The sequence below is a fragment of the Podarcis gaigeae genome, assembly GCF_964106915.1.
Source record: "Podarcis gaigeae genome assembly, chromosome: 11".
Taxonomy (NCBI): domain Eukaryota; kingdom Metazoa; phylum Chordata; class Lepidosauria; order Squamata; family Lacertidae; genus Podarcis; species Podarcis gaigeae.
This window is the reverse complement of record NC_139687.1, coordinates 34,465,055-34,479,495: the sequence shown is the minus strand read 5'-3', so window position 1 is coordinate 34,479,495 and position 14,441 is coordinate 34,465,055. Positions and strand designations below refer to the sequence as shown.

Below are 14,441 nucleotides of genomic sequence, written 5' to 3'. Positions count from 1 at the left end.
CTTTCCATAGCTAAAGTCATGCTCAAGGCAACTTGCAAAAGGAAAATAATTACATAACTAACAAAAGTAGTCATAAACAATTAAAATATCAAAAAGTACACAACCAAATTGAACAATTTCCACATAAACCATAGTATAAAGATATAAAAAATACTATCAATAACAACCCCCTCCTCCCTGCAAAAAACCCCTAAACAAAACCCCAGCATGAGAGTCAAGACTACATATGTTTATGACAACAACACAGTGAAAATTAATAATTTCCTACATCTTATAATAAGCAACCAGGAGGTAACATTTGCAAGGTATGAAGTCTGTAGAAATGCATCCTTTTTCATTATCTACATCTCAAGATTATTGATGAATTATTCCCAGCTCAAGAAGGGATTTAATTACCACTCTCTGTGGGAACCTTGGCAAGCTAAGGATGTAATTCTGCAACAAAGGCCTGGGGTCAGAAAGTAGTCTTCCCACTCCCTGCAACTAAAGGACAAGTACCGGTAATCTGGCAAATAGTTCTATGAGGCATTGTCTGCAACCCAGAAGAAAGTGCTTATAATAGGAAAGATGACCCAATTCTATGTGCTGCTTTTGACCTATGAAGTCTTGTGTGGTTCAGGATCCCAGTAGAAAGGACCGCCTCTCACCATAAGAACCAACGTATTTTTAATATAGCTTAGTCTCTAGGCTGATGATTTTCCTTTTTACTGTTAGCCACCTTTAGCGATATTCTGTTGGAAAGGTGAGATATAAATATTCTGAATAAAATAAAATAAATCTGCATATTGCTGATACTGACGCCAAATTTCCTGATGAGAGCAGCCGGTCGCTTCAGAAAGATATCAAATAGCATGGGAGACAAGATGGAACCCTGTTCAACACTACAGGACAACTCCCATGGAGTTGCCTTTCTATAACGACTTCCATACTGGGAAGTAGGATCAGAAGCACTGAAGTGTTGTGCCCCCAAGTCCCACCTTGCTAAGCCTTTCCAGAAGTTACTATGGCCAATTGTACTGAAAGTTGCCGAGAAGTCAAGAACAAGCAGGGCCACACTCCCACATCTTTCTCGTAACAAATGTCATCAACCAAGGGTAACCAAGGCTGTTTCAGTGCCATGACCATCCATTCCTGAAGCCAGAATGAAATGGATCCAGATAATAGGTCTCCTTCAACCATGCAAGAAGCTACACCGCCAGACCCTCTCAAACACCTTGCATCTAAAAAGGATAGTGACCATTAAGAAATAGTTGTTTACTTCTTGGTGTTGCAGGAACCCCTCCCCCATCATTCAGTTTGTACAAACACCACACACACACACACACACACACACACACACACACGACATACGCGACGTTTCTGTTATAAATTCATAGTAAATCAACCATACATCGAATTTACACAGGTCCACTTTTATTTTACTCCATGAAGGAAGGACTATCAAAGGGGGATGGTTTGATACAGGACAGCCATAATCCCTTAACCATACCAGCACATACACAGGAGCCCTACCCAGTTGGCATGACAACCTTGATGGTCCCAGACAGAAGACCATCCAGATCACAAAGGACTTGCATATGGGAGTGGATTCAACATGGACTGGAACAAAGGACAATCTGATCTTCCCTCTGGGGGCATGAAACTGCCACCTCCCTTTTGTCCTCTGGAAATGACTCATGGGGAGGAGGAGAGGAGGAACCAGCCAGGTGACAAGATACTCAGGTTACCTCCACAACTCCTCCCTCAACCTCTCTTTTTTGTGATGTAGTTGTGATGTAGTCTTAGGGGTGTAGTTTGGGCGATTAGGTAAAGGTAAAGGTACCCCTGCCTGTACGGGCCAGTCTTGCCAGACTCTGGGGTTGTGCGCCCATCTCACTTAAGAGGCCAGGGGCCAGCGCTGTCCGGAGACACTTCCGGGTCACGTGGCCAGCGTGACATCGCTGCTCTGGCCAGAGCCAGAGCCAGAGCCAGAGCCGCACACGAAAACGCCGTTTACCTTCCCGCTAGTAAACGGTCCCTATTTATCTACTTGCACCCAGGGGTGCTTTCGAACTGCTAGGTTGGCAGGCGCTGGGACCGAGCAGCGGGAGCGCACCCCGCCGCAGGGATTCGAACCGCCGACCTTTCGATCGGCAAGCCCTAATCGTTTGGCCGATTAGTAACTAATAAAAGTTGGGGTCTTCTTTTGTTCTGGACTTCCATTTTGCTTCATCTTGTTGTGGGTGGGAGTCCTGTCGCGACAGTATTCAATAAAGGCCAGGCCTACAGGCTGCTGTTTTGCTCCAAGTTATCCTGGTTGGTGTCTTTGTTTTTGTCCAAGGGAGCCCTCAGATTTTTCCGTTAACATTGGTCAAGGCAAGGAGAGGAGGCATCACTGCCTCCTTCAAGGAAGTTGGTACCTCCGTGTCCTCCTATTTGTTGCCATCCATCTATCTCAGGAGACAATGGAAGACTGAACCATTTGGGGTGAAGTCAGTACAATTGACCGGTTGGAGAGCTACAGCACCTGATGTGGCTCTAGAGACCAATCTGCAACTAGGGCAGATCAAGGCATCTGGTTATGCTGCAGCAGATGCTCCATAGCGTTTCTTTTCTTGGCTCTCCTCCCAGTAGTCATACCTCCTCTTGTCACTGCTGTAATCTGTTGTAACCTGACTGTAATCTGTTGAGAACTACACTTGCCCCACAGTACACAGCAGGGAGATTTCATTGTAGCTGTTAGTGACGGTGGTCACCTTTGTTCAAGTATGTAGAGGGTCACAATGCCTTGCTCTGAACACCGCAAGAGGAAGCTGTAGAGGTGTATCATGAGCGTGGAATTGAGTTTTCAGCACTTTTGTTGGGATTCCATCTTTTCCTGGGGTTTCACAACATGCCTGCTGAGGTCCAGCGCCAAGGGCCTTCTGGCGGTTCCCTCACTGCGATAAGTGAGGCTACAGGGAATCAGGCAGAGAGCCTTCTCAGTTGTGGCGCCTGCCCTGTGAAATGCCCTCCCAACAGATTTCAAGGCAATAAACAACTATTTTACTTTTAAAAGACTTCCCTGTTTAGGGAAGTTTTTAATGTCTGACGCTGTATTGTTTTTAGTATTTGGTTGGAAGCCGCCCAGTGGCTGGGCATAAATAAATTATTATTATTATTATTATTATTATTATTATTATTATTATTATTATGCCTGAAAGTTGATGGTGTTCTTCAGCTTGTCAAGGGAAGGACATCTAGCTCTTCCAAGACAGGCAGAGTCTGGCTGCTGTTGATTGCTGTGTCAGAGACCATGTTTCCCCAGGAGTACAGAGTGCTCTGCCCATCACTTCATCTGCTTGCTGTGGTCTGTGATGCTCTCTCCCAGCAAGGTTTACAGCAGTGCAGTTTTCCCGATTGTTGGCTCAAAGGCTTTCTTCATGCCTTCACATATTTTGCGAGTGTTGCCAATGTCAGCAGGAGTTGAATGCTCTGACCCAGCTTTAGCCAGAAGTCATTGGCACATCATCCGGCAATCCACTGGGCATCATTCCTTGCCTTTCTCAGTGCAGCAAGCATATTTCCACAGGGCACACTTTCGCCTTCCAAAGAAACATTAATTATTTGAGTATGTAACTTGGGGAGAATTACAATTAGATAACAATGTAGTAAATCTAGTTTCATTTAAATTCTGCCTGAACACATTTGGACTAACAGCTGCGTCTTGGAACAGATTACCTTGCTATGGACTATGCTATGGAGTAAGATACAAGGTTAAAAAATGCCAAGAATCAAACAGCTCCCATTGGTTTTAGTGTATTATCTCAAATTCCTCCTGTAAAGGCAATTAATGTTTGTTGGAATCAAGTCTTTTCTGCTATTAAATGCTGTGGGTGAGACCCAACATAGTGGAAGCAGGTGTTCATTTATACAGGGTGGGGCTTCTTCTTTCTCTCCTCCCACCAGAATAATTTGGGAGGGGCACATGGGGGCTGGTGGAGGGGGGAGGAAACTGCAATTCCCATTGTGCAAGCATATTTCCACTGGGCAAGTGGCAAGACATCACTGAATGTCACCCTGTACGTTACAGGTGGGGCACCAAAGGAGGAGAGTAACAATGGGGACAAAATAACATCTGCGAGAGAAATATAATGACTGCACAGCAAAATAAGATATACGGCTTTGTTCTTTCTTACCTACTCATTATTACTCACTGTTAATTATAGCTCATTTTAGTTAACTGAAATATATAAAGGTGTGTGTGATGCCTGGCTATTTAAATTAAACTAATGAAGATGTATGAGCTGTCTAGCTTCTGAATCACTTATATGCCTTAGATTCAAATTTGAATGTTATGGGGAAGATACTTGTGGATCCAATTTCAATTATTTAATAAATTGTTCCCATTTTTTTTTACAATTTTTTTTACAAAAATGCCACAATTACCTGTCTAATTATTAGAGCAATATCATATGAAGCCTGATTTCAATATGCATAACAATAAAACACAACTACAGTATTGAACAAATCTTTATTTGATATACTGATTCTTTTAGTCCATTTTATTTTTCGATTTGTTAATTAAAATCATATTCATAATCCAGAGGTGCCACTGCCAGACCATCCAAATCACATTCGGAAAACTCCAAACTCTGTCTTCTGGGTGGGCGCATTGAGTGCAGCACTCAGGCTGAGACCCAAAACCAGTCTTGTATCAGCCGGGTCAATAATTCCATCATCCCACAGACTGAGAAATAAAAAGCAAAAATAAAGGGTTATATTTTTACTGCAAGTGACACAGAAATCTATTTCAGTTTAATAAGCAATAAATGGAACCTTTAGCATAGTACCTAACTACATTTTGCTAGTAGTAGTATTTAAGTAACACCACTATGTGGGCAGTAGACTATAGTAGAATCTGCACTGTGCCATGTGGCTCCCATATACGTAGCTTTGCTACATTTAAAGGCCACAACATCCCAATGGATTCTATTCAGTTATGATTCCATCCCGAGACAACTATGTAATGAAGGAGAATGCAACTTTTCCATATTCAAACTACAATGGAATAACAACAACAACCACCCTACCAACATAAAGGCTAAAGGTGTGCAGTGACCACAACATTCACCTGTATCTGAGGTATGTGGAAATAGCACATTTCAGATCTGTTTTGAATCCACTTTGTGGTCTCCCAATTTGATTTGTTATTCAGGCCAAAATCTGAACTTTTAAATCTGAAGCTGTTTCACCACCACTGACTGCAAGAGGGAAATCCAAAAGGGGTATAACTTTTATTTTCCACATGTGGATGAAATCTGCATGCAAAGAAGCCCCTCTTTTAGAGGATAAAGCCTTTTGAATTTAAGGCAGACCTATTCAGGAGCTTCCATACAGGGAACCTTTTAAAGGAAAAGTCTCTACATTTTTAATTTCATGCAAGAATTGGATGCGAATCACAGGCATGGTAACCCCTTCTGACAACTATGCTCTAAATCCAGGGTTTGTTTGTTTGTTTGTTTACACACACACACACTTGTAACAAGAATCTCAAAGCGGTTTACACAAAACAATAGGGCAGTATATAAATTCTATTATTATTATTATTATTATTATTATTATTATTATTATTATTACTACTAGTATTTCAACAGAATTTGAACAAAACTATTTAGTTTTGTATTAAGCTATCCCACACATATAGAGCACAATCCAAATAAACACTTCAGCTCCTCCAGCATGTACACATGTACACACACACACAAACACACACACTTTTTTACAATATCTGTTCTCTAAAGAGGAAATGTAAATTATGACTAATTACTGGGCTTAAATGTCAACTAAATATGGTTTTTGTATTCAACTCAAAGATATAGAAAGTGGTGAGACATTTCTTTGTAATGCCCTGCCAACAATCATTTCATTAATCTTCTTTGTTGAAGAATGGAAACTAATGGAAACTAATCCAAGTCATAACAAATTGCCTTAAAGCAATGGATTCAAAACTAAAAAAGGTAACAAAAGCACTCTATCTCAATGCTGAGTACATCCATTCATTTAAATTTTAGATTTATGTCGAGTGTGTGGAAGCCAGTAGGTACTAGCCAGTTGCAAAGTCAATAAACAAACTGATCATACAGATCGCTCAAGTAATTTTATTTGATTATTATTTTAGAGGGCAGGAAGTAAGAGAGAGCAGGCCATCTGGAAAACAAGTGCTTTAGAACATTCATCTGCGGATAAGCAGTCGGAACTGAATGGTTAGAATAGGGTATTTTCCTCTGGCTAAAGAATCAAGCCTTCAACTGTTTATTGTCTGAAGATTATATTTTTAAATCTAATTATGCAGAAAACGTGCAGCCCGCTTCCAGAGTGTTAATATTCCTAAAGAACAGGACAAACCAAACTTCATTTGTACATGAAAACATACTTATGGCAGCCTAACCCCATCAGGTCTTGGAGATGGTCTTGGTTTGCTTTTGCCGCTTACACTTACAATCATAACAGCTGTTCTTTGACCTTTTTCAAGCCCCTTAAAAGATTATTCAAACTTAGCATTCCTAGATGTGCAATTTCCAAGCAGCATGCTCTCTCTGTTGTAATGTGCTACTGCATATTAGCTCCTTTTCATTTATCTTTTAGCTTCTGGCTTTTTAAAAAAAAAATAATAATACAAATGTCCTTTAGCCACATCTTTCTCTAATTAACTTCTGTTAGAAACACAAGGAGAAGATAGATAGTACTTTTCTTTAATGTGTGAGTGGCCTGAACTTTTAAAATATGAAGTTTGTTTGGAGTGTTAATATCAGGGAAGGATTTGGGAGCAGAAGTCCAGGGCAGAATGAGGGGAGCCCCCAAATGCAGGAGGACTGGCTTATGACACTTTGAAGTAGGTAAAGGAACAACACACTAGCATTTAAAATGAGGGCTCTTAAGACTAGCAAAACAGAGTCTAAAAATTACTTAGTGGCACTACTGTATGGTTGGGACTAATTGATACCCACTTTGGATTGGGTTGAACAATACTCTAAGAACTAGGTTTGCAGTTTGGGAGTGTGCATGGATCCAGCTTTGCTTTGCTCTAAATGTCTAAGGTGTGTCTGGGGCCAGGATTGCTTTTGCAGATCTGGTTGCCCTTACACACTGATTGGTAACCTGTCTTGGTGAATTATGTGCCATCTAAATTGGTCCCTGGTCCATCTCCAAGCCCAATTAAGAATGCTGGCTATGACCTTTAAAGCCTTCAATCGTTTGGGATCAGGATACTTAAAATGCAATCCTCCCACGATCCTATCCTTCTGCTCAGGTTTTCAGTAGAGGATCTGCTACAAATTTCATCACCACCTGAACAGTTGGTGGGTATGACACACATCTCATTCATGATTCCAAGACTGTGAATTGCCTTGGGAAGCTTGGCTGGCTCTTTCTTGATGATGGTTCTAGACTCCTTATAAAAACCATACTGTTCAAGGTTGCTTTTGGCATAGTCACTTCTGCCTGGTAGTTTTAAGGACTTTAAAAAACCTGCTTTGCCCTGTACTTTTCATTTGAATTTTCAATTATACTTTATCCTTCTGGCTTTAACCTCACTACAGCCTCTTGGGGCTATAGAAGCCAAAGATGAATTCCTCTTTCAGGATTAAAAAAAACCACATTTTGATATTCTAGACAAGGTATCAAAATTAAATGAAAACACTGACCATATTCTAAGAAAATCTTAGTTACAGGTAGGTAGCCGTGTTGGTCTGCTGTTGTCGAAACAAAATGAAAAAAATCCTTCCAGTAGCACCTTAGAGACCAACTAAGTTTGTTATTGGTATGAGCTTTCGTGTGCATGTACACTTCTTCAGAAAACCTTATTGGCCCAAGTCTGGCCTTTAAGAAAAAGCACTATAACAAGAAAAATATCTATCCTTTAAATCTGTAGAACACAATTTTGATTTGGCAAATAGAATTTTTATTGGCAACTTGAAAGATTTTTCACCGTAAGATAAAAGATTACTTTCTCCAAATCACTGTGGCTTCCTATCTTTGTTTAGTGAAAACTGCCTTCTGTAACAGGACAAAGCATTAATTATTGAGGAACCCATCAAACCCCATGGCGAGACCATGAATCATATCTCTGCTTGTAAAAAATTCATCACAGGGCCTCTGCAAGAAAAAGAGGCTTGGGAAGAAAGCTGCTCATGTCATTTGTTACAAGGTAAACTGATTAAACTCCTTTTAGAGACCTGAAAGCAGATTAATCTAGCTCATTAAAAAGATGTCTGGCTAATGACTCTTGGTAATTAAGACCTCTGCATGTGAAAGGTTCTAGTCAGGCATGTTTGATGAGAAAATACAGCTCTGGAGCAGACTACTGACATCCTGTACATAGAATGAGATATAATTGATATGCAGAGCTAATAAAGAAATGTGCCTCCATTTTTTAAAAATGCACTGTTCTGCCTCCTTAGTCCCAATTTTATAGTACAAAGATCACAGTGCAAATATAAACATCACAGTGTGCATACAGAGTGATTTGCAAAATAATATATACACACAGGCATGCAGCACACTGTCACTGTTAATACCACCAATCACCCGCTGAAGAAGTGATGGGGAGACTGGAATCTGCCTCCCCAAAATCCCCAACAAATAAGCAGAAATGTCATTTGTTGGGTGCTACGCACAGAATTCAAATCCACTGACTGGGATCTATGAAAGCAGCTGCAGGGAGCTAGATCCAGAGACTCAGGCACAGGAATCATGACTAAAGCTCCATTAAGCATGCACTGCTCCTAACCCAGAAGATGGTCAAACAAAAACCAAATTGGCCTTGCTCTCTGAGGGTCTCGATCCAAAAATGTCACTGGATCCACTACTGGAGATTTACACAGATCCTGGCAATTTGTCCAAGATTCAGATACTTGGCCTTATACTAATATCAATAAAAATTCTTTTTATTTGACTTTGTAATCTAGCATTCTCTTAATGTCTTTTATAGAAATCATTCTGATTTGTGTCACAAATTCAATGAGAAAACTTTTTGTTGATGTCAAAAAGAACTGGATTTGTATATTGATATTGCAGCTCTGAGGGAAATAATCTTGTTCTTATGAAACAAACAGTACTTCCTAAGCATATAGCAAGCCAGAGCAGCAGCAAAATGCCACACAGGCGCTAATAGTAGCCAGGGTGGATCAAAGGAGTCAGTGGTGGATCGGAAAATAAAAAGAGAGTTTAGAGGAGGAGCTTCCCCCTTTTTTGCCTCATTGTAGTTCTGACACCCCTGTAGCACAGTATTTCGAGACAATGATGGCTTTTCCTCTTGAATTTAAGCATACAGACTTTTACCCACTAGAAACACCAGGATTAATTTAGTCAAGGGGAAATATTTCCACTTCCACTTGGTGGATGTATATTTCAATGCTTAAGGTATAAAGTACTGTACATATAATTTGTGTGCACAAAACAAGTTTTTGGAGCTCTTGCTACCAATTATTGCATGTGGGTGGTGCTGTGGTCTAAGCCACTGAGCCTCTTGAGCTTGCTGATCAGAAGGTCAGCAGTTCAAATCCATGCAACGGGCGAGTTCCCATTGCTCTGTCCCAGCTTCTGCCAACTTAGCAGTTCGAAAGCATACCAGTGCAAATAGATAAATAGGTACCGCTGCGGCAGGAAGGTAAACAGCGTTTCCGTGTGCTATGGTTTCCGTCACGGTGTTCCGTTGCGCCAATAGCGGTTTAGTCATGCTGGCCACATGACCTGGAAAGTTGTCTGTGGACAAACACTGGCTCCCTTGGCCTGAAAAGTGAGATGAGTCGCCTTTGACTGGACTTAACTGTCCAGGGGTCCTTTACCTTTTACCACCTAAAACACTGCTTATGACAAGCAGGGGATCATTAGCGATACCTTCAACAAAGTTCAAGAAGCTGAATTGGAAAAGGGAATCTAGAATGCCCAATTATATCAGTGGATACGAACGATCAGGAAATTCTATGCAATCACAGTTGTGCCCTTATGTAAGTCCTATTCCTTTCAATGAAGTTGCATATGAAATGTTCTTAGTAGACCCTATTTTTCCAAGTACTTTAGCAATGCAGCAATTTAATGATGGATCTGAAGAGCACTAGAGATACTTTATTACTGAAAAGGTCAACTGCATAGGTGGAGGCGGACCAAACATGTCTGAAATGTTCTCTCATGAAGATCTCAAATTTAGAAGCAAAGAATGATGGAATGCCTCTAATTTTTAGCCTTTTCATCACAATTACTGAACATTTCTTATTAGAGACAAGTTTAAAAGTTAAAATAACCTTTGTACAACCAATAACTAATTGACTGCTTACAAGATCATCCGCTGAAAGGCAGATGTTTCTTGTATCACAACTAGGCACATACTGCATGCTTAAAAATCCAATTATTTTCCAGGCCTTTAACGCATATAAAAATTATAAAGGGCCTCCAGTTATTAGATCCAAGAAGAGAACACAGAGAGGGGGGAAATACCTCCAAATTAAGGATTTGGTTTAAGCACATACAGTCTGATGATAATTTCTTTAATGTAATTAGTTCAATGAGAAGTTTTCTTGACTGCAGTATAATCCAGTAATAAAAGATGAAAATACATGTATTTATTTGTCCCTTTTGGCCTGGGGAGGCATATGAAATTTTGTGACAGCTAGACAAAGCCAGGTCCTCAAGTGGTTTAACCACACGTATTTTTGCAACTGAGATGAATCACCCAGATTCGTATTTATTGCTAAGGCCAATCTATATCAAAGACCATGAATTTCCAGTTGACAACAAGGAGTACAAGATAGGCTACTACTATATAGATAAGTCTGTGAGAACTGAGTAATTCACAAACGCTGGATGCCTTTGGACGTTAATGCTAAAACCATGGTTTAGCATTCTGAGAACAAATTGTAGTGAACCTCAGGAGTGCAAGCTCTTTTCTTCCTCTGGAATGGCCAATAGATAGGAAATTACTGCTTTAGTATAACTGCGCTTTAGCCTATCATCGGAACCCTGCAAAACTACAGTCAATGTTGACTGTGGTTTGAATAAGATGGATTATGGCAACCAGGTATATTTAACATTAGTCACAGTTTGTCTGGGTTCAGACAACATGGCAAGCTGTGAGCTTAACCTCTGTACAGTTGTTTGGGATCAGGAGAGGGGAAGATGGGAGCAAGCAAGCCCTGCAAGGCTCATTGCGGTTTGTTCTCATAATGCTAAACAATGGCTTAGCGACAACATGCAACACAGCCTGCTATGTCAACTCTCAAGAAAAAAGAGTGCCCCAGGTTGTTGCAATTGTTTGGTGTTGGCAGTAGGACAATGAATAATAGACAGTGAAGTTTTGTGTTTAAACTCACACCTTTTAATAAATCTGACTGATCAGATTTACAAGGTGGTAATTCAAATGCAAGTAAAATATATCCTCTGTGGTAAACAGTTTCATTTGCTTTTTGGAAGATAAAAGCTCTAGCATTCTTCAAATGTGTTTCTTGAATTATCACAAGAAAGATGTGGCTTGCTACTATTACTAAATAAAAACTTTAAAATAACATAATAAACATACACTCTGCTTTAGTAATTTTCAGAGAGATGCTGGCTTCCCTCATGCCTAGTAAAATACAAAATGATCCATGTAAATTTATCTCTAGCAGATCATGAAAAGCCAGTTTCGGCTAGTAAATAAGAGTACTGAGCTTGATCCTTGGTTATCAGACTTCACATCCCCCTCAGGCAGTGGCGGAGCAGGCAGGGGCAGGGTGGGGCTGGCGCACATCCTGGGGGCGTGGCGCCCAGCGCGGGCAGGAGGGGCAGCCACAATGGCACCCCACCGAGACGTGCTGCCGGGGACAGTGCAATCCCCACACACACACTTCCTCCGCCAGTGCCTTCAAGTACGTGGAATAGCCTTAACTAGAGTTATTATATTTGAACCTCAGTATTTCATCTGTTAGGGATGCGGGTGGCACTGTGGCTTAAACCACAGAGCCCAGGACTTGCCGATCAGAAGGTCAGCGGTTCGAATCCCCGCGACGGGGTGAGCTCCCATTGCTTGGTCCCTGCTCCTGCCAACCTAGCAGTTTGAAAGCACATCAAAGTGCAAGTAGATAAATACCTTCCAGCGGGAAGGTAAACGGCATTTCCATGCGCTGCTCTGGTTCGCCAGAAGCGGCTTAGTCATGCTGGCCACATGAGCCAGAAGCTGTACGACGGCTCCCTCGGCCAATAAAGCGAGATGAGCGCCGCAACCCCAGAGTCGGCCACAACTGGACCTAATGGTCAGGGTTCCCTTTACCTTTACTTCATCTGTTAAATCAGAGTGTTGATTATTTACCGATTTTGTGGGTGCACAGGACTGAACACATTGCACATTAACAATGTTTAATAAATAGTTTATAATAAAGGGCCTAATCCAATCAATTCTCTGTTCCGCTAATGGAAGAGTAATGCATTACCTTGTGACAATCCAACGTCTTTGCAGCTTAAGCTTTATCATAGCCACCACCACCATGGGTTGTGGTGGCGGTGGGAGGGTGGAAGCAAAACACCATAGCATGTTAAACTATAATCTACTGTATATGTTACCGTGCACTAGAGTAGTAAGGACTGCCTTCCTCTTCAAACCTCCGGATGATTGGCTCTTTGAGAGTTTTTTCCTCCTCTTCAGTTAGCTAGTGGATTGATATGGAAAGAAAGTGGGATTTTAGTCTGCAAGAACTACACTTTTATAAGACCATAGCTTAGCATGACAAGAACCAGAACCAGAAAGCTTCACTCTCACATCTCTTTCCCTGCCCCATTCCCAGATTTACACCTGTCTTCTTACCCACGTCAATAACAGAAAACACTTACCTGCTTCCCTTCCCTTGCTTTTTGGTCCTTGGCTATTGTAGCCAAAACCATTGCAGCTTGCTCTCCTCCCATAACTGAGATCCGAGCATTTGGCCACATAAAAAGGAATCTGGGACTGAAAAAGATAAAACAAACTAACACAGGGCACAAATCTCCTGCTTTTTTCCCAAATTCCCTACTCCAGAATTATTCTAATTTTATTTTATGTTTGAGGAGCACAGGGAGAGGGAGAGTTTCAAAGACCTGCTCCATCATGTGCCAAAACTTCCTTACTGTCATTGTGATTTGCATAATATGAAAGCTGCAAAGATCCACCATTTTCCTTAGCCATGCCATTTATTTAATTCATTTAGCAGAGTTGTTATACCGCTTAATTATCTATAAACTCTAAGCTACTGATACCTGCAGTGAGCATCAAAATTCTCATCAACTTTTTCTAGCTATAAAGAAGGGGTATTTTAGTTTCTGTGCCAGGATACTGCAACATAACACATACAAAGTGACATGAACACCGTGTAATGACCAAGGGATCTAATACAATGAGTAGGACATACAAATGTATACATTCACTAATTCACCTGTGTAAGGTGAATAAACACAGGTAGTATAGTCTGCCTTAGCTACAACTGCATTTAACAGTTAACTAATTCTAGGCACATGCTTACCTATATGCTCTTCCACACATCCCATAATTTCCAGCACCATAGGAGCCTCCAATTAGTACTGTTATTTTAGGCACATTGGCACATGCTACAGCAGTTACCATCTTGGCTCCATCTTTTGCTATTCCACCAGCTTCATAATCCTTACCAACCATGAAACCTAGTGAATTATAAAAGCAGCCAGATCAATGTCAACCAATTTTGGAAAGTAATCTTACTGGTCCATTGCAGAGGGGGTGGGAAGAGAATCCAAAAGCAACAGTAAGGTAACACCTTTCCTGGGCCCACCCCAACTAAAACACGACATAAATAGCTTCCTGGCTGCTTTACGAAGTTGGTTTTCATAAAGGTATTAATCTATTCTTACTTTAAGATAACAGTCATTGCTGATTGTACACCTTCAGGACAGGGTTTCTTGTTCTTAATTTCAGTCATTATATACTGCTTAGATTTTAAGACACTTTAATAACACTTTACTTAATGTCAGCTCTATAGCCCTCCTAAAAAAAACAAATAAAGGTTATAAATAATGGATAGGATAGGAATATATTTATTACTACTACGTATTTACTTGCCCGAGGGCTATACAATGAATTTGCAGCTCCAAATAATTTATTTCCCCTGAAATTCAGCTACATAAATCATAATGAGTCACGGACCTGTGATGTTTTGCAGAAATACAATGGGAATATTTCTCTGACAACAAAGCTGAATAAAATGGGTGCCCTGTAAAGACAGTAAAAAGATGGTTTATCTAAAAGGTAAAGGAACCTACTGGCAATTAATTGTTGAACAGCTTATTTTCAATCCCATCTATTGTTAAAACCAATAGGTGCTTCCCTGACAATGTTTTATCAAGTTGCTATATATATGTGTATGTATATATATAACAAAATCACAATCTTTTACATGATATATAATGCTTATCTAATTAAAAAAAACAAAAACATTCAAACACAT

General features: G+C 40.5%; 1 protein-coding gene across 2 annotated transcripts in view; it reads right to left on the bottom strand.

Moving 5' to 3' along the window:
• Positions 1 to 4,473: 4,473 nt before the first annotated feature.
• MCCC2 (methylcrotonyl-CoA carboxylase subunit 2) overlaps positions 4,474 to 14,441 on the bottom strand; it is a 31,973-nt gene continuing 22,005 nt past the window's right edge. Inside the window, exons 13-17 of one of the 2 annotated variants that reach the window (XR_014556286.1) lie at positions 14,141 to 14,207; positions 13,485 to 13,641; positions 12,820 to 12,934; positions 9,398 to 12,638; positions 4,474 to 9,352 (exon numbers count right to left, since the gene is read on the bottom strand). Coding sequence is in view for 1 of the 2 variants with exons in the window: in XM_083703227.1 (XP_083559353.1) it covers positions 4,591 to 4,708; positions 12,553 to 12,638; positions 12,820 to 12,934; positions 13,485 to 13,641; positions 14,141 to 14,207 (543 nt within the window). In the remaining variant the exon portion in view is untranslated. The remainder of the gene's footprint in view (positions 9,353 to 9,397; positions 12,639 to 12,819; positions 12,935 to 13,484; positions 13,642 to 14,140; positions 14,208 to 14,441) is intronic. The other variant, XM_083703227.1, reaches the window with a different exon arrangement.